The sequence below is a fragment of the Schistocerca gregaria genome, chromosome X, assembly GCF_023897955.1.
Source record: "Schistocerca gregaria isolate iqSchGreg1 chromosome X, iqSchGreg1.2, whole genome shotgun sequence".
NCBI lineage: Eukaryota > Metazoa > Arthropoda > Insecta > Orthoptera > Acrididae > Schistocerca > Schistocerca gregaria.
The window spans coordinates 763,260,806-763,280,551 of NC_064931.1; the positions used below are offsets into that span (position 1 = coordinate 763,260,806).

General features: G+C 40.5%; 1 protein-coding gene across 2 annotated transcripts in view; it reads left to right on the forward strand.

Moving 5' to 3' along the window:
• Positions 1-19,746, forward strand: part of LOC126299312 (tyrosine-protein kinase transmembrane receptor Ror-like) — a 111,371-nt gene that overhangs the window by 31,401 nt on the left and 60,224 nt on the right. Inside the window, exons 3-4 of one of the 2 annotated variants that reach the window (XM_049991130.1) lie at positions 7,467-7,591; positions 7,685-8,007. In XM_049991130.1, coding sequence (XP_049847087.1) covers positions 7,467-7,591; positions 7,685-8,007 — 448 coding nt within the window. Of the gene's footprint in view, positions 1-7,466; positions 7,592-7,661; positions 8,008-19,746 lie in introns of those variants that run through there. The other variant, XM_049991131.1, reaches the window with a different exon arrangement.

Genomic DNA, 19,746 nt, shown 5'->3' on the forward strand with positions numbered 1-19,746 from the left:
CGTCAGGGGCAGTCTTGATCAAAACAGCATCTTCTGCCCAGTCACGGGCACTACTCATCTGTGACAAGCTGGGGGATGTTTCTGTTTCCATTATGCCCCACAAGATCTTAAATATGGTCCAGAGTATCATATTTCAGAGGGACCTTCTTTTGAAGTCTGATGATGAGCTGCATGCCAATTTAGAGCGGTGAGGTGTCCGTTTTGTCCGGGCATCCACCGGGGTCAGAGGAATAATCAAGTTGCCACCGGTGCCTTCATCTTGGCCTTTGAGGGTGACACATTACCTGATAAGGTCAAGGTGATGGTCTACCGCTGTGATGTCAAGCCATATATCCCCCTCCCCCAATGTGGTGCTTTAATTGCTGGAAGTTCAGCCACATGTCTTCCCGCTGTACTTACAGCGTCATTTGTCGGGATTGTAGATGTCCTTCACATCCCAATACTCCCTGGGCCTCTCCTCCCATCTGTGTCAACTGCGGAGTGACCTCACCTTGCTTGCCAGACTGCAGGATTCTCCAGAAAGAAAGAAAAATAATGAAATACAAGACCCTGGACCAACTGACCTACACTGAGGCTAAGAGAAAATATGAGAGGTGTATATGACGTCAACCTACGCCGCCGCTGTGGCAGTGGTTCTACCATCTTCCGTTCCACCATGTACAGTTGACTCTCAGAACCGTCGGACTCCACCTGCCCCCTTCATGGTTGGGGGGCACTTCCCTCCCTGTCGCTCCTGCGCAACCTACTTCAAGAGCAACATCCCCCCAACCATCAGGGATGTCAGTCCCCACTTCTCAGCCGGAGAAGCCTGAGTCTTCTTCAGCTTCTTCTTCAGCCTAAGTCTTCTTCAGCTCCCTTCCCAGGTTCCTACCAGTGGCAAAGCTGACACCCGCCAGTGGCTGAAGCAACCACAGGTAGCTGGTCGTAGGGCTTCATGATCCTCCTCAGACCCTGAGACTGAATCAGTGAAGCCCTCCCAGCTGGAAAAACCTAAGGAGTAGCGAGAGAAACCTAAAAAGAAAAAGACTCCCCAAGAACCAAGACACTGTGGTGGCACCCACACCATCACTACCTACAAGCTCTGTGTCTGAGGATGAGTTGGAGATTCTAGTGTCTGCTGAGGACCTAGATCTCGCAGGGCCCTTAGACACATTGGATGTCGATCGCACAGGTACTCATCTGGTGGCAGCAGGTGACCCTGAGGCATAGACTGCCTCATTGAGTGTTTCATGCCTTACCAGTCTCACAATCACAGAGCTATGGCAACAGTTAAGCTTTACACCTGCTTTCAGCATAGCCCTCCCAGAAACCTGGTTCCCAGCAATGCGGACCCCTGCCCTCTGCAGCTATAAGGGATATTACAGGAACCACAGTGACTGTAATAGAGTGTCAGGTGAAGTTTGTGTCTATGTCCCGAACTCAGTATGTTGTGAACCTGTGCTCCTTCAAATCCCTCTTGAAGCTGTGGCTGTCAAGATAACTGTCTGCAATGTATGTCTTCCTCCAGATGGTGCAATACCCATGAATGTATCGGCTGCTCTGATTGATCAACTCCCTAAACCTTTCCTACTTTTGGGAGATCTTAAACATACATAACCCCTTGTGGGGTGGTGCCATGCTTACTAGCCGAGGTAGGGAGGTCGAAAATTTACTGTCACAACTCGTCCTCTGCCTCTTAAATACAGGTACCCTCACACATTTAAGTGTGGCACATGGCACATATTCAGCCATTGATCTCTCGGTTTGCAGTCCTGGCCTTCTCACATCTATCCACTGGAGAGCACATGACGACCTGTGTGGTAGTGACCACTGCCCCATCTTCATGTCACTCCCCCGGCGTCATGTCCATGGATGCCTACCCAGATGCTCTTTAAACAAGGCAGATTGGAAAGCCTTCACCTCTGCTGTCATTACCAAATCTCCCCCACATGGTGCCATCAATGTTGTTGTTGAGTAGGTCACTACAACGATTGTTCCTGTGGCAGAAAACGCATCCCTCATACTTCAGGGTGCCCCCAGTAAAAGACAGTCCCTAGGTGGTCGCTGGAAGTTGCTGAGGCAATTAAAAAGTGTTGACAAGCTCTGCAGTTACATAAGCGGCACCCTTCCACAGAGCACCTAATATCCTTTAAGCGGCTCCGTGCCTGTGTTTGCCAGCTAATAAAGCAACGGAAACAGGAGTGTTGGTAGAGGTATGTGTCAACCATTGGGTTCCATACGTCACCTTCCCAAGTCTGGACGAAGATCAAACGTCGTTTTGGGTACCAGTACCCAACAGGTGTCCCTGGCATTAACAAAACATCAATGTCGTGGTATCTACCGATGCCAACGCGATTGCTGAGCACTTTACTGAGCACTATGCTCTAGACTTTGCATCAGAGAACTAGCCTCCAGCCTTTCACACCCTCAAATGGCAGATGGAAAGGAAAGACCCCTTGTACACTACGTGCCACAGTGAACCCAGTAACGTCCCATTTACAGAGTGGGAGCTCCTGGGCTGGATCATATCCACAGTCAAATGATTAAACATCTCTTGTCTGACAGCAAGCGACATCTCATCATCATCTTCAACTGGATCTGGTGTGACGGCATCTTTCCATCGCAATGGTGGGATAGCAGCATCATTTCAGTGCCCAAACTCGCTGAAAACCTGCATGATATGGATAGCTACCGGCCCATCAGCCTCAACAACTTTCTTTGTAAGTTGCTGGAACGTATGGTGTGTCGGCGGTTGGGTTGGGTCCTTGAGTCACGAGGCCTACTGGCTTCATGTCAAGGCGACTTCCGCCAGGGTCACTCTACCACTGATAATCTTGTGTCCCTCAAGTGTGCCATCCGAACAGCCTTTTCCAGATGCCAACATCTGTTTGCCATCTTTTTTGACTCATGTAAAGCATACAACACAACCTGGTGACATCGTATCCTTGCCACATTGTATGGGTGGGGTCTCCGAGGCCCACTCCTGCTTTTAATCCAAAATTTCCTGTTGCTCTGTACTTTCCATGTCCAAGTCAGTGCCTCCCATAGTCCCCCAGTTTTTAGGAGAATGATGTTCCGCAGGACTCCGTATTGAGTGTGTCTCTATTTTTAGTGGCTATTAACGCTCTAGCAGCAGATATAGCTCTGTCGTTCTCACCTTCTGTGTGTGTGGATGACTTCTGCATTTCATACTGCTCCTCCAGTACTGGTGTTGCTGAGCGGTGCCTACAGGGAGCCATTCACAAGGCACAGTCATGGGCTCTAGCCCAGAGCTTTCAGTTTTCAGCCATGAAGTCATGTGTCCTGCAGTTCTGTCAGTGTTGCACTGTTCATCCAGAACCAGAAGTTTACCTTAATGATGATACACTCACTGTAGTGGAGTAATTGATTCTTAGGACTGGTTTTTGATGCTCGATTGACTTGGCTACCTCACCTTCATCAGCTTAAGTGGAAGTGCTGGCAGCACCTCAATGCCCCCCTCCGCTGGAGCAACACCAACTGGGGTGCTGCAGCTCTACAGAGCCCTTTTTAAATCCTGTCTTGACTATGGGAGTTTGGTTTACAGTTCAGCGGCACCCTCATCATTGCCTTTACTCAACCCAGTGCTCCACTGTGACATTCGCCTAGCGATGGAAGCTTTTAGAACGAGTCTGGTGATCATTGTTCTGGTGGAGGCCGGAGTCTCCACCAGGTTGAAGGTTAGGTGTGGATAACTGCTCACCAGTTACGTTGCACACATTCGTAGTTCTCCTGCGCATCCAAATTACCGTCTCCTTTACCCAACCACGGCGGTTCATCTCCCACATTTGGCATCCCAGGTCAGGGCTTACTATCGCGGTTCACGTCTGGTCCCTTCTGTCTGAACTGGAGTCCTTGCCTTTACCACCTGTCCTTGAGGTCCATTCACGTACACTTCCATGGTGTACACCTATGTGGCAGATTCTTCTGGACTTAAGGACACCCTGCGGATCTCCACTATCACTTCCTCTTGATTCTCGACATGTACCGGGGCCATGAAGTGGTTTACCCGACAGGCTTGATGGCTGATGGTCACGTAGGCTTTCGTATGTTCATGGAGGACATATTGAACAGTACTCTTTGCCAGATGGCTGCAGTGTTTTCGCTGCAGAGCTAGCTGCCATATTCGTGCTCTTGAGCACATCTGCTCGTGCTCTGGTGAGTCATTTCTCCTGTGTACTTGCTCCTTGAGGAGCCTAGAAGATATCAACCAATGTTACCCTTGCCACCCTTTGGTAGTGTCTATTCAAGAGTCCATCTATGCCCTGGAACGGTCCTGTCATTCAGTGGTGTTTATGTGGACCCCAGAACATGTCAGAATCCCAGGCAACGAACTTGCCGACAGGCTGGCCAATCAGTCTATGCGGAAACAGCTTCTGGAGATGGGCATCTCCGAAGCTGACCTGCGTTCTGTCTTATGGCGCAGGGTTTTTCGCCTTTGGGAGTATATAAATACTTCCGTTTGGATATTTTTTTATTTTAATATTTACATGTTAGTTTATAAAACTGGAAGGTGAATATTCAGTAATGTTGTCAGCCTGTTGATTCTAGAAATAATCTGGTTTAACTAAATGGCAGTTGGTCATGAAAGTATTAAAGTTCAAGATACTACTTGATTAATACCCTGTATGCAACTGCAATGGATTCCCTACTCTCATGTAAACTGTGCAGTGTTCAAAATTTTGCTAATTTATCCAACTTCTTAAATAGTGGCTTGATTAGATAACCAAAGGCACTACCTGATGCATAACAATTAGAGCAACAAAAGTATAAGGTCAAACCTGGAATTAAGCAAGCTAAAGAGCTCAAATAACGAAAGCCTTTTTGGGTGTGGATGAACTTTTAATTACAGATATTATTTAAGTTAACTTACTTTTGGAAAAGTGAAACTAGTTACTGAAAAGTATGAAATTACGGCTATTCAACTAGCTATGTCAATTTTCTTAAAGTTACTGATTAGCTCACACTAATTTTGCCATTGCACACTGTTGTAATAATTACAGTTACCAATTTCTCTTAACAAGCTAGGTTTCAGACAAAACTAATTATGTCTCTAGCATCAGCATACTGGAAACTGTACCATGAATAATAGGTGTCTGTAAAGTATTATACAAACAGTATTTTGGAAGTTTTGAGTATATACAGTATTATATAGATATTGCCTGTTTAATCAAACACAGTTGTAAAATAAGGAAAAAATAGTTCATTAAAAGGAGTATAATAATAGCAGGTGTATTAACTGTATTATTAACATTATCTAAAATAATAATTCTTATCATCAAATGTCAAATAAGTTATTGCTATCATCAAAATGTAAATGCAGCAGTAGGGCGTGAAAATATGCTGTGTGATAACTGAATTGAATTGTGAGCCTGTTGTGTATGTGTAGGTGTTGTCATCTAACTTTTATGATGACTAATCATACAACCTTGTAGCACTGAGCTACAGAACTAGTTACATATATTTAGTGAGCAAAGACAGATCATGTTTGCTCTAATAGTTGTCTCATTTATCAAATGGCTGCTTCTGAGATATTTTGAAAGCTGTTGTTATTAAGTGTACTGACTGTGTTGTCAGCATATTTATCAGAATTGTGGGAGTGTTTTGACAGCCATAGTACTGTGGAGCAGCTAACTGTCTAATGAAATTGTTGCTAATCTAGCAACATATTTCCAATAACCATTTTCAGACACATTCTTCTATGGGAGCAGACATTCTGCTATGAGCCATGGCTCATGTGACATTATCCACATACGCTGTCATTCTACTGTGCATGGCGAGGGTTATTTTAGATAGCCAAACTCTGTGCCCATTACCAGTGAATGCATATGCATTTGCTTTCTGACTTTATGATTGTGTTACATACTGGGTTCATCTGATAATGCTGCCTTTTTTCTCTTTTCGATAAAAATGACAATGTTATCTGAGTACACAAACCAAATCTACATATAAATTTTAAGCACAGATTTCATCTCGTATAGTGGCAGATAGCAATCCTTAAGGATATGTGGGACTTAATGGAACAGTACATCGGGTCCATTGATAAATATCTAACCTCAGTATAAACAGTGAAGACCACATTGTATATACAGTGCTTTGATATATCACATCAGTGCTACTACCATTTTATTAAATTACTGCTGCATCAGATTATTGTTTTGCAGAAGGAAGGAGAGAATTTGTGTGGAATCAGCTAGTTCTTAATGTTTGACTGATTTCAGCTCCTTCAGCTATTTGTAACTAGTGGATGAATGTTGTTAAGTGCTATTAGGTATCTGATGGCAACATGATATAAATAAAATAAAAATTACCACAGATTTTAAAATAAATGCACGTTGGCTGGCAAAGGAAAATATTTTAGCTAGGTGACCTTTGATGAAATAAATTTTTTGGGGCACACTGCATAGCAGAGACAGGAAAACAAAGAAATGGGTCAGAGAAGTGGAAGTGGAAGATGTAATTATAACAGTAATAACAATTAAATGGAAAGTGGGCAGTACATACAGGCAGATAAGTGGATGGTAGATGGACCAAGAAAACTGATTGCTAAATTCCAAGAGATAAGAAGAGGCAGAGGCAGTGACCTAATCATAGGTGAGCAGATAACATTAAACACTGAAAAGTTTCACATCATGGCAAATTGTTGCAAACACAATTTGTGGAACTTGCAGAAAACTAAACTGATCTAAACTGCACTAAGCGAGGTGGAGGTGGAGGTGGAGGTGGAGGTGGAGGTGGAGGTGGAGGTGGAGGTGGAGGTGGAGGTGGAGGTGGAGGAGGAGGTGGAGGTATCTGTATCAATATCATCTGCAGGCACTAGGAAGATGTATGCAAAATGCAGCTGCTGCCTGTTGGATTAGTGTCGAGGTCCGGTGTGCCGGCCAGTTTGGATTTCCATCTGCCTCGGCGAATGTGGGCTGGTTTCCCTTATTCCATCTCAGTTATACTATGTCGGCAATTCATGCGCAAACACTGTCTCCAAATACGCATACACCATAATTACTCTACCAAACATTGAGGTTACACTTGTCTGGTGTGAGATGTTCTCGAGGGAGGGGGGGGGGGGGGGGGTGTCCTCTGGAGGCAGAACCCCACAATAACTCTGGGTTCGGTGTGCAGGGCGGCGGAGGAGTAAGTGGACTGCTGTAGCCTGTTGTGGGGTTGTGAACCACTGAGAGCTACAGCAGGAATGAAGCCTCTCTGTCGTTTCTAGGTCCCCAGTTTAATACAATACAGTACCACTTAAAGGGTCACTAAAACTGCGTCTCTATATTGCAAGTGGCATATAGCAACTTAGTAAAAGTTCGCGATCCACATTGTGGGTAATGTGTCAGTTTCTGATTGTGCATCTGGGGTTATTACATTTTAACAATAATTTCATAGATCACTGAAACACTGTAGTGAGAATGATGTGCTTTGTGGGATCTGTATGCACTTTAATTTAATGGCTGCATGTTTTCTACTTTCAGGTGTACCAAGGAAAAACATGCAGCACATTTCTTGCAAATAAAAGTGTGTACATTCCTCTAGCACAGACCCAGATTATGCTAGAGCGTAAATTGGAGAAAGCATTTATGGTTGTCACAACTTCAAAGTGAGTTTATATCATATTATGTTTTACGATCCTTTCAAGAATGCTTGTAAATTAAATTTAACATTTACAGTCATTTTGTTTTTAACATTACAGAGATCTTTCAAAAGGTTGTGAAGCCTTTGCAAGACCTTCTTTATGCTATTCTGCATTTCCATTGTGTCACATGTCAAGTTGTGTTCCTGAAAATGGAAAGGAGAACTGTAAACCAGGTGCACGACCTAGGCGTATTTGTAGAGAAGATTGTGAAATTTTGGAAAATGAAATGTGCAGTATGGAATATGCAATTGCCAAAAGGCATCCCTTGATTGGGCAACAGGTACAGTTACCTGAATGTGATCATTTACCTGTACAAGGATCTCAGGCAAGCAAGGACTGTATAAGTCTTGGTATTCAACGTGCAGGAAACATTGAGCCAAGTGAGTCCTTAAATAACTCCTTTGTAGTGTTTGTAGTTATCTGTGTGTGTTAATATAACTGATCATTTCTGTTGGATAGTGAATTCCTTGTATCACTACATTGTTTGATTATAGAAATAGTTCTTAAATATTGTAAACAAACAGTCTTTAAGTATTTCTGTGCCACTTCCAGTGTCATTCAACAGAGTAGATATTACAACTAAATTCCATGATTGTTTTATACATTTGTGGCACTTGAAAAATGGAAGTAAAGTAATAAAATTTGTTAGTGATCTTAAAACTTCTGAACTCGGACTTGAAGAGAAAATCCTTGAAACATCAACAAATGCTATAAACTACAGTTCCTTCTTGTAAAGAAAATTGCTTGAAGAAGCGTAGTGAATAGCAGTTCCACATAATAAATTTTTATAACAGTAAAGTTGTTTAGGAATACAAGGAATTTGGGTAAAAAAGAAGAAAGCATACAAAGTGAATTAATTCAGTTAATACAAGAATGGAGGGCAATGGTGGTATGTGTCAGCAGACTATGTCAATATGTCACACTTCATACTCTACTATACTCTACTTTTATTTGTCAAAGCAGTTTAATGCGAAGTGTGCGGTTGCCACTGCTATTGGGAACTCAAAAGATGTAGAATATTGCAGTAGAGTGTCCAAAATCCCCCCCCCCCCCCCTTTTTGCCTTTTCATTCACAATAGGAATAATGGTTGTTGGTAAAGCTCCGTATGAGCTCTAATTACGATCTTCATGTCCTGGTCATATCACTACATGGGAGGAAGTAATATATTGAGCAACTCATCTGGGAATGTACATTCTTGAAATTTCAGCTGTAAACCTCTCTGTGATGCATAACACCTCCCTTGTAGTGTTACCATGGGAGTTAGTTGAGCATCTCCATAACATTGTCTCAGTAAGTAAATGTTCCTTAGATGAAACAAACTGCTCTTTGTTGGATCTCCTCCTCTCCCTCTCTCCCTCATTCATGCTGCTGGGTAATGGTGCCAGGATCATTAACAGTACTTGAGAAATAGTTAAACGGGTGTTTTGCATGCCTCTTCTTTCGTAGATGAATTATGTTTCCATAGGGTTCTTCCAATAAATCTCAGCCTGGCATCAGCATTTGTGCTAAAAGTGCACTTTTGGTGCCCATGGCATTTCCATTTCATGCTGCTGTTGATAGCAGTTCCCATGGTGAATGATAGGAAATGAACAAGACAAGTCATTAATCGAATGTGGGTAGCTGTAACAGGACAAGGCCTATCAGTGTAGATATATTGGAATGCAATTTGTTCAGGCATGGTGTTCGAATTACGAGCCCGCCCAGCATGCAACGGAAGGGACACGCATGTTGCCTCTGGCCGCTGGCTGAAGGCAACTTCTGCTCTGCTGGGAGCAATTATGGGTGCAGGTTGCATGGTTACCATGAGGTCTGTCTACTTGGTTTCGGACAAAGCACCAAACATGTGTGGGTTTCTTCGCGAGCATGTGAGAACAGAAGCGAGTTGCCTTTATAAAGTCTCAATAGCTTTGTAATCATCTATGCATGTGCAGCACAAACAATATTATGTACAGAGACACAGAAGGTGTAATACGAAAGAGGGTTCAATCGCGCATCTAATGATACAGAGATGTTGTCTGAGTGTTTTATATAAATGATATTACAGAGACAGACAGATTTGCTTATAATGTATGCACTTGATAATTTATAAATTTTATATGATCATACCACCAAAGAGGTTGAGCAATCAAATTCTTGCTCTTGCTGAGCCGCATTGATGAGATTATCATATGGTCCATAACTCTGATAATGAAGACGAGAGATTCAGTTTAATTTGGAAATTAATTAAATTCAGCAAAACTTGCATACAAAGACAGATACACTGAAAACATGGCAGTATGTATTGTCAGTGAATACTAGTAACTACATAATTATTGAGACTGTAATATTATTATTATTATTTATTATCCATTTGTATTCTTTAAAGTTAAATGTATATAGTTTTTTCTGTAGTTTGAATTTCATCAAAGGTACATAAATTCAGAATACAGCAATGAAAAGAAGAGACAAATTCTGATGAAAACGATATGCCAACTGTAATTGTAAAATAAATAACAAAGATGCCAAGAACATAAACAGTTTGCGACATTGAAAGCTCAAATTGAGTATAATTAAACTCTGATATACAAGCAAACTGTGGTTTTTAGAAAATTTTGTGATATATGTTTTTGAAGTAGAGTTTTAAATGCAGCTAGTGGCATGATTGCAATTTCAATTAACTATATGTATAAAAAATTGTGAATTTATGCTGGTGATCAAATGAGGGACCTACGCAACATCACTAGGTGCACTTCACGTGAGTGGGGGATCTGGAGAGGGGTGATTGAGACTTCAAAAGGCCTGCAGCCAGGTTCCTTGTGGTCTCTCTGTCTGTCTGAGCGTTGTGGGTTGGCATTCAGAGTTTGGAAGTTGGAGACGATTGGTTTTAGCAATGATATAGTAGCGACTTAGGTGTTTGAAAATACTTTCCGTGTGGACTCTGATGTATTTTGTGCAATATCTCAACTTAGTTTCTTTCACAGTCGCAGGACTTCAATTATTTGGGCCCAGTTTGTACTCTGATAATTGTGCTGTGTGCCACAACAGTTAGAGGAAAATGTTTTTTGTTTGTTTTTTATTTATTTACTTTTTTTTAAAAAAAAAGCTGTGAACACAACCTGGTCTTTTCCAGCTAGCTTACTAAATTTATGGTGTGTTGTTATCCATCACTGAGGGCTCGAGTCATATCATTTATCACTACACAATATAGCATTGCAGTAGCCAGCCACATTGTTTGTCCGTAATTCCTTATGCATTTTAAATTAAGGTATCTGGTGTTTTGTTCCCCTCACAGCAATTGACACTGTGCCGTTAGATCTGACGCTAATGACAGTCTTAGAAATTGTGATATATTATGGAAAAACAGTCAAATATTAGTGACAACCAAGATTATGAACTACTAGGTCCTAGACTAACTATGACCTTGAAAATCGCAACATTTTTCAGAAAAAAGCATGATTCGATTGAAGTGATTCTCATTATTTGTCATATACTATCATGCGATTGGCTAAGAGCAATGACAGTGAGTTTCCAACAGTAGTGTGCAACAAATGAGCCACAGACCCTGTTTGTGCACTTAAACCACTTTCTGTGTTATTTATTTTATGTGGTCATTCCACTTTTAATTGCCTCCAGATGGTTACTCCTAGTTGTTTTATGGTAGTAACTGTTTCTGGAGATTTGTCACCTGTAGTGCAATTTAACAGCAGTGGGTCTCTCTACCTATTTGTGTACAGTGTCAGTGTTAGGGTCAGTCCCTGCTACACACATTGATCCTCTGCAGGTCGTCTTGCGTTTCACTACTGTCCCTTGACATTGCAACCTTCATATAGATACAGTATTTCTTAAATTGTTTTTTCAGATCTCTCAAAGGTTCTGTGAAACTACCATAAAAGAACACACAAAAAACCTGTACAAAATTTTAAAAAATCTAAAACTAACCATGACTTACATTTACTACTTTAGACTTCCAGTATAACTGTGATACCGACAGTGAATAAGGATGTTTCTCCTGTTGGACTAGTGGCCAGTTTTCCTGCCCAGTCCGAACAAGTGCAGAAGGCTGGACGTTGGGAGCTCCAATGTTAGATGGGCAATGGAGCCACTCAGAGATTTGGAGGAGAATTTTCCAGTGGCTATTTATTGCTATGGGTGCAACTGGCTGCAAATTGTGGCTCTTGTCGGCATGAATAATGCTGCTGCTTGGGTTCTGAGGTCATCCTTGCTTCCTTTCAGCAGTTGGCTCATAAGTTTGAGGAACACCCCTTGGTATCAGTGATGAATGCCTGCTGAAATCAAAGATAGATCCACCACAATATTCTCGGAGAATGTTTGTGCTTGTAGATTCAAAATATAAAAGTTTAATATGATATTCTAAAACTGCAGGAGCACCCATAGTAAGGTCCCAGAATTAGTATTGCTTATTAAAGGTAATAATGCCCAGATAATATTAGGAACAGAAAGTTGGTTGCAACTAGAAGTGAATAGAAACAAGATTAAAAATACAGATTGAAATATGTATCACAAAGGTAGCTCAAGTAATTGCAGTATTGCAGTAAAGAATTCAGTAATAACTAGTGAGTTGTCATGGATTCCTAGTGTGAAATAAACTTGGTGAAGTTAAGCATAAGAAGTTGGTCAAACACTGTAATTGAATGCTTTTATAGGCCACCTGCCTCAGGAGCTGTGGTGGCACACAGCATTATAGAGACCTTGAAGAATGTTGTTAACAAGTTTCTTGATCACACTATTTTGATAGGGAGAGGCTTCAGTTGGTCAGGTATAAACTGGGAGACTTATATGATTGTAATTGATGCCAGATACAGGGATTTGTGTGACATTATGTGGGTCTGAAGACTTTGGTGAGCAAGTCCAAGCAGAACTCGGGACACAACAATGTATTCAGAGAGCCATGCCCAAGTATATCTCGGATCATGATGTTATATGAGGCACGAGCCACCAGTCACCTATTGCCAAAAAATGGGACTGGTTTCATATGAGAACAATGTGTTGACTTTTTGCTATCTGTTCCTTGACAGTTGCTGCCCTCTGTTGATAGTTTATAGAATAACTTCTGTAGAAGCTGTAGCAAACATAAGAGCTATGCTCGTGGCTGACTCAGCCACTGTGTGTGTGCATTGTCATGAGATTCATGTGTGTACTTGTTAGTTTTGACACATCCTGTATCTCATTCAAATATGTCACATCTGTTGACTGACAAAGAAATTTTAGAAATTCTAAAGGAAAAATTGAATGAGTCTGGATTGAAAGGAGAAATATCTGAGTGGGAACAGTCTGAAGAAATTGGCAAAGGACTCTTCTACAAAGATATAGCACTATCTCAGGAAATTGTTCGTAGTGCAATTATTAGCAATAGACTTGTAGGACGATACCTTTCTTATAAAATTCCTACAACTCATATGAAGCAGCATCTAACAAGGGTTTGCAAGATTTCTTTGGAGGAGATGACACAGTCTTCTGGTAAAGTAAGGAGGAAAGATACAAGCTGGCATTGCCCTGATTGCAGTATACTTGTCTGCATGTTAGAATGTTTGACTTTTACAAACAAAATTTGCAATTGATCAAGAACTCAACCGGCACTTTTTTTGGAAGGATAGTTAGATTTTCTATCATTATTGTTGTAAAATTTGTGATCTGTCACAGAACTGAAATAAAGTGAAAAACTTTAAAGTTCTATATTTTTTAAATTATGTATTTCCCTTTAAGATGTTTCTAACAAAGCTGCGGCAGTAATATTTTAAAAAAATGGCATAATGGCTGGTTTTCTGCGTCCAAAATTTAAGTGACTGAACTTTAAAGTGTTAACAGGCTTGATCAAAACATTATTATAGGAACATAAATCATCAACATATCATGTTTTGGTGTTACCTGTGGCGAACTTTTGTAGATGGAGCTGGATTTATTTGACCATGGAAGCATCAAACCATGGAAAAATATTTGTCTGAAAATGAGAATTCTCTTTTGTAATAGTTTTGTGGATGCTGGCTCCTGTTATGTAGTAGTTCATTGAACTGAGTTTAATGAGACACTCTTGTCTTGGTCACTGTCTTTCTTTATTATTGCTCCTTATTATGTGTTTCACTTTAAATGCATCTTCAGATCAAATCTGGGGTATAGCTAGCAGTGTTACATGTATAGACGAATATGTATAGATAACTTTATTTTTGTGGCCAGGTGAGAAAAGAAGCATTATATACATCATCTTAGGTGTGTAGATGTGTGATCATATAAAAATGACTATGGTTATAACGTTATCGCAGTAATGACAGTAATAACTGAAGACAGTAAAAAACACTGATAACAGTAATGATAGTGAACAACATTGACACTGATGGTACATGACTACCTGTAGGTATTTTTTAAAGTCTAAAATTCTCATGTGAATTCATACGCATTAAATGCAGTTTATATGCAGTGAAACTATAATTGATACATAACAGAAAATACATGTAATCATAATTAATCTATGTAGTTGTTCAACAAAAACATCAATAGTAATGTGGGATGTGAGGTATATGATACAGTTTAAGTGTGTTTCTGTTTTCTCTCTGGATCATTTCTTCAAATGCAGTTGTGGACATCATGGTCTTCAAATGAAATTTTGGAACAGACTGATGGTATTTTGTAATTTTGGCATATATGACGATATTCCAAATGAGGTTGTAGCACAGTGGAACTGCTTCAATTTAGCACTGGATTCTTGTTTTTTGACAGTGTGCCACCATCAACATGTTAATTGATGAGGCGTTTGGTGATCTTGCAGCCATTTCTCATCTCAACAGCATATTTTCAGACTTTATTTTAATTTCATTTAAATGTAATAGTGGCTGTGCAAGTCTCATGGGATTTGTTGTGGATTGCAATTCCAGTATCATGTACCTCACATTGCACATTACTATTGCTGTATGGATGTTGTTTTCATTAAATAACTAGCCAGATTACTTAATTTTATAGAAACTTCAGATAGATTGTTATATGTAAGGCATATGAATACACATGAGAATGTGAGACTTTAAAAAATACGTACGAGTGTGTCATGTACCACACCTGTCAATTTTGTTCACTATAATTACTGTTACCAGTGTTTTTTACTGTCTTCTTTATTACTGCCATTATTGCCATAATGTTTATTTCAGTCATTTTCATTTTTTGTGTGAAGGTTGCCTGGAAAGTAATCCACTGCATTTTTCCCCTCAGCCAAAAACAATACTACGAATGCGAAACGTTACATACATATTATATGAAGTCTCCTGAGTGAGCGCACCAAGTTTCCGTCACTTCCTACAGATAGCATAAGTGCATGACAGTTTCAAACTGACATCTGTAGGTGATGTACATTACAAGCACTGTAGGACAGAAACTGTGGGGAATATTCACAAACACTTGTGCAAAGTCTATGGAGCATCTGCTGTTGACAGAAGTACAGTTAGTTGATGGGCATGGAGGGTGAGGTCATCAGAAGGCAGTTTAGCAGAGCTTCATGATTTGTAGTGGTCAGGGAGACCATAAGGCTGTCACACCTGACATGTTGCAGCAAAATGTTGTTGTTTGGCCCATTAAAGAATACCATTTGTGGAAGACATTTTGAGGACAATGAAGAGGTGATTCACACAGTGAGGCACTGGCTCCGCCACCAGGACAAGTATTGGCACCGACATACATGCCCTTGTTTCGTGCTGGAGGAAGGCTGTAGAACAGGCTGGAGTTTACGTGGAAAAATAGGATTTGTAGGTAAAACACCATTCTTTCATGTGTGTAATTCTCATTATGTTCAATAAATCAATGAAGAATTGTTGAAGAAAAAAACTGTGGTGCATTACTTTCTGAGCAACCATCACATGACCCCACATCTAAGATGTTGTACATAGGGTTTCTTTCCTCTCCCGGCCTCAAAAATAAAGTTCCCTGTATGTTTTCCTCTATACGTGTAACACTGCTAGCTACAGTTACGCATTAATACTGCAGTCATATGGTTTTCTGCACATGTAACAATTAGTCTTGTTTCCCTATTAAAAAAAAATTCTGTTGTAAATGCAGCACTTCACGATTCAAGTCGCACATCTTTTGTTGCACAATAATGTCCACTGTAAAACAATTTAAAAATGTTACATGTTCATGCTGTAATTAGAATGTTTAAGGAGGGAATAATTGTTTCACATAAAAAGAAACTATACACTAAACATGTTTACTTCATAATGTGCCATACGGTAAGCATCAATTTGCATTTCGAATTTGGCTAAGATATTTTAAACTCTGACTAGATACTACAACTACAGTCCATAAGGTATGTGATTAACTTGTGCATCACCGCAATTACTCTAAACATTGTTTATATAAAAGTTTGTTCCATCCTTTTAATGTTAGTTCTCAGTACCAGCAATCTGATCTGAAGGTACCAATAAAGCAGAACACATGATCAGGAGCAATAACAATAATAATAATAATAATAATAATAATAATATAAAGTACAGTGACCAAGGTGAGTGTATTATTTTCATTTGAATGGTTTTAACGTTTGTCCCGTGTGACCAATTCTCGAGAACTACACCCAATTCAAGCATTCCAGAAATTATTATGCAGTTTAATACAACCTTTTCTTCTAAAAGTCTTTGCAGTGAGTACCTGATACTTTTTTGTAGAATTATGTTAATTGGACCTCAGGGTAAATCTCTATCATATTTCTGTTGAACAATTCATCTAGTAGAGCTTAGCCAAAATCCTGAAAGTGTATAACACACCAATGCAAGCTCAGCAGTGTGGACTGTATTGCTTGCCTTTATGTATGTGAAATTCTCTTCCCTCTTTCCTTTCCTGTAGTAGTTATACTTCTACATTTACTCTTATGTGCTGTAAATTTTTCATTGATTAAATAAGAACAGAAACTTAACAGAATGCAAGATCTAAACTTGATCTACAGGAAATGAAACACACAGAATTACTGAGGAATAACTTTGAGAGGAATGATATTTTGAAGATGGGCTTTTAAGCTGTGAGAGCATAAGGACATTGCACTTATTGGTTGTAACAAGCTCGATGCTGAAACTACTACAAATTTCTCCTAGACCAGATGTGCAGTGTAGTCCACAAAGCATGTCGGAAGAGTAGTGTATAAGTAGATGGTAAGCTTCAGGTGTGTAAACACTATCAAAGTGTGGGGAAGTGGTTAGCATGGGAGCTATACTTACGAAATTCTTGGTTTCAAATTTGCCTATTTTTCTTAAAGCACCAAATACACGCCTGTGTTGTTATTGTCTCCATTGTGGATGCAACTTAATGAATGTGGCTGTTAGGCTCTCACCTGCTATAACTTGAAGGAAGAATTGTGAATCACTGAGCATGGTTCACTGTTTCATTCACACAGACATAAGTTAAGAAATCTTCAGAACCATGAAGCAATATGACAATAATGGATAATGTGTGAACTGAAAGGTGCCCTAGTAATAAATTGTCATCTTACACATATATACCAGTACAAAGTGTACCAGAAAACTCCTGTGGGTCACGTGTGGCTCCTATTGTGCAGTATCCCAAGCCATCCAGTATTGCTTGTTGTAATGTCTCCACTCACTACAATTGTCTCTGTGATAATGTGTTTGGGAAGGCGGTGTTTGGCTGAGCGGTAAGAGACCGGATCTGTATTGTAAGAGTTGTAGGTTTGACTCCACCCAGCAGCAAATTGTTTTGTGCTCCTGCTTCAAAATCCGGTAAACTGACAAGAGACTTCCACAAAAAATATTTAACTGATGTGATGAAGCCCTACGTGCAAGAGAATAAGCGTCTTCTGTTGATTGACTCGTAGGGAGGAAAAACAAATCCACAAATATACACTACATGATCAAAAGTATCTGGACTACTGGCTGAAAATAACTTATCAGTTCATGGCGCCCTCCATTGGTAATGCTGGAATTCAGTATGGTGTTGGCCCACCCTTAGCCTTGATGACAGCTTTCACTCTCGCAGGCATATGTTCATTCAGGTGCTGGAATGTTTCTTTGGGAATGGCAGCCCTTTCTTCAAGGAGTGCTGCACTGACGAGAGGTCGGTCGGTGAGGCCTGGCATTCCAAAACATGATAAATGTGTTCTATAGGATTTAGGTCAGGATTCTGTGCAAGCCAGTCCATTACAGGGATGTTATTGTTGTGTAACCAATCGGCCACAGGCCGTGCGTTCTGAACAGGTGCTCAATCATGTTGAAAGATGCAATCACCATCCCCGAAATGCTCTTCAACAGAGGGAAGCAAGAAGGTGCTTAAAACATCAGTGTAGGCCTGTGCTGTGATAGTGCCACACAAAACAACAAGGGGTGCTTGCCCCCTCCATGAAAAACACAACCAAAACATAACACCATGCGGCTTATGAGCAGCCCCTTGGCCATGAAATCCATGTTTTCTCGCCTTCCACCTAACTGTCATAGTACTTGCAGTGGATTCTGATGCAGTTTGGAATTTCTGTGTGATGTTCTGGATAGATGTCTGCCTATTACACATTACAACACTCCCCTACTATTGGCCTGTATGGTTTTGTACTGTATGTGTCCCTTCATTTTTCCACTTCACTATCACACTGGAAACAGTAGACCAAGGGATGTTTAGGAGTGTGTAAATCCCATGTACAGACATATGACTCAAGTGATACCCAATCACCTGACTATGTTCTAAGTCCGTGAGTTAATAGTCGAAGTCCGTGAGTTACGCAGAGTGCCCCATTCTGCTCTCTCACAATGTCTAATGGCTACTGAGGTCACTGATAAGGAGTACCTGTCAGTAGGTGGCAGCACAATGCACCTAATACGAAAAACGTATGGTTTTGTGGGTGTCCGGATACTTTTGATCACACAGTGTATGATGGACTGTTCCAAGATGATGAGTTGACAATGTGCAGTATCAAAGTAATTCCCTCCAAACGTATGCCACTAGTGCAACCCTGCAATGTATACTTTTATCATGAGATAAAAAATGTCCAAACTGCACTTACCTCATTGAGAAAGAAGAAAAAATCACTTCCCGAGTACCTTGCATTAAACTACATTCCATTCTACATCACCAGCTATCCTTGCACGTATTCAGCGACATGCTGCAGTACACGTGGTTCGCCGCTGGACTGTGTGATAAAAGAAGCTGTTTTCAGAATGTCAATCAAGTTTGTTTTTGTAGGAGACATTAAAAAAACCATGTCACTGCAAAAAGGCAATGTTTATAATGTGCACAAGAGGCAGTCAAAATTATTGCTTACCCTGTTTCTTTGATGAATATTACCCCAGTACATGTAACTGATCAGTTGCAAAAAAATGGAAGTATCGATTTACATACATGACGTTCCCGTGTACGCGTTAACTACAATCCCTTTTTAACTGTTTGCAGTCCTGCATTTCATCCTATGCCTATACTTTTTGTGCTGGTTTAAATTAATAAAATAACATATGTGATATTGCGGTTAATTGTGATGTCAGGAGTGTACGCATTGTCAAGGAGCACAGAAATATTTGCCACCGGGCAGAGTCGAACCTGTGACCCTTTTAGTCTGTGAAACAGTAAATTGTTAATAACTATGTCATTTGTTGATCAAATTGAATAATATTTGGTATGGATGATCAGTAGACAAGGGTACATCGAGTGATTTATGCAGTTTTTGCAATTTCTGATCTCTTACCGCTAAGACAAACACCACTTCCTGAACGTAGTGTCACAGGGGCAGTTGATAAGGTGCACATGGCAATAGATCTGTATCAAAATTCCTTTTATTTCCTAAACACTTGGCCATCTGGAGTTTCCCCTTGGGGCACTTTCTTGTCTCACCATGCTCTACATGTACCATGAATATGGACGAATTCAGCGATGCTGAGTAGGCGTCCTCTCCTTGTTAGTCTGTAGGACAGATCTCCGCTCACAGCCAAGCTTGTTTGTAGTGTGTCAACTATGGCTTTTCCCCACATTTTTCATTATTTTACACCATTTGTCTGGGTTGGACCTCCACCTTTTCAAAATTTTTGATAGAAGTCAGGGTCAGAGTCATGTGTTTTATTAAACAGACCTCCCTCACCCGCATTTTAATTTATAGTGACTCAGTGCACAGTCAACCGGCTATTGATTGAAGTTAATCTTGTTACCCTGAGATATCTGC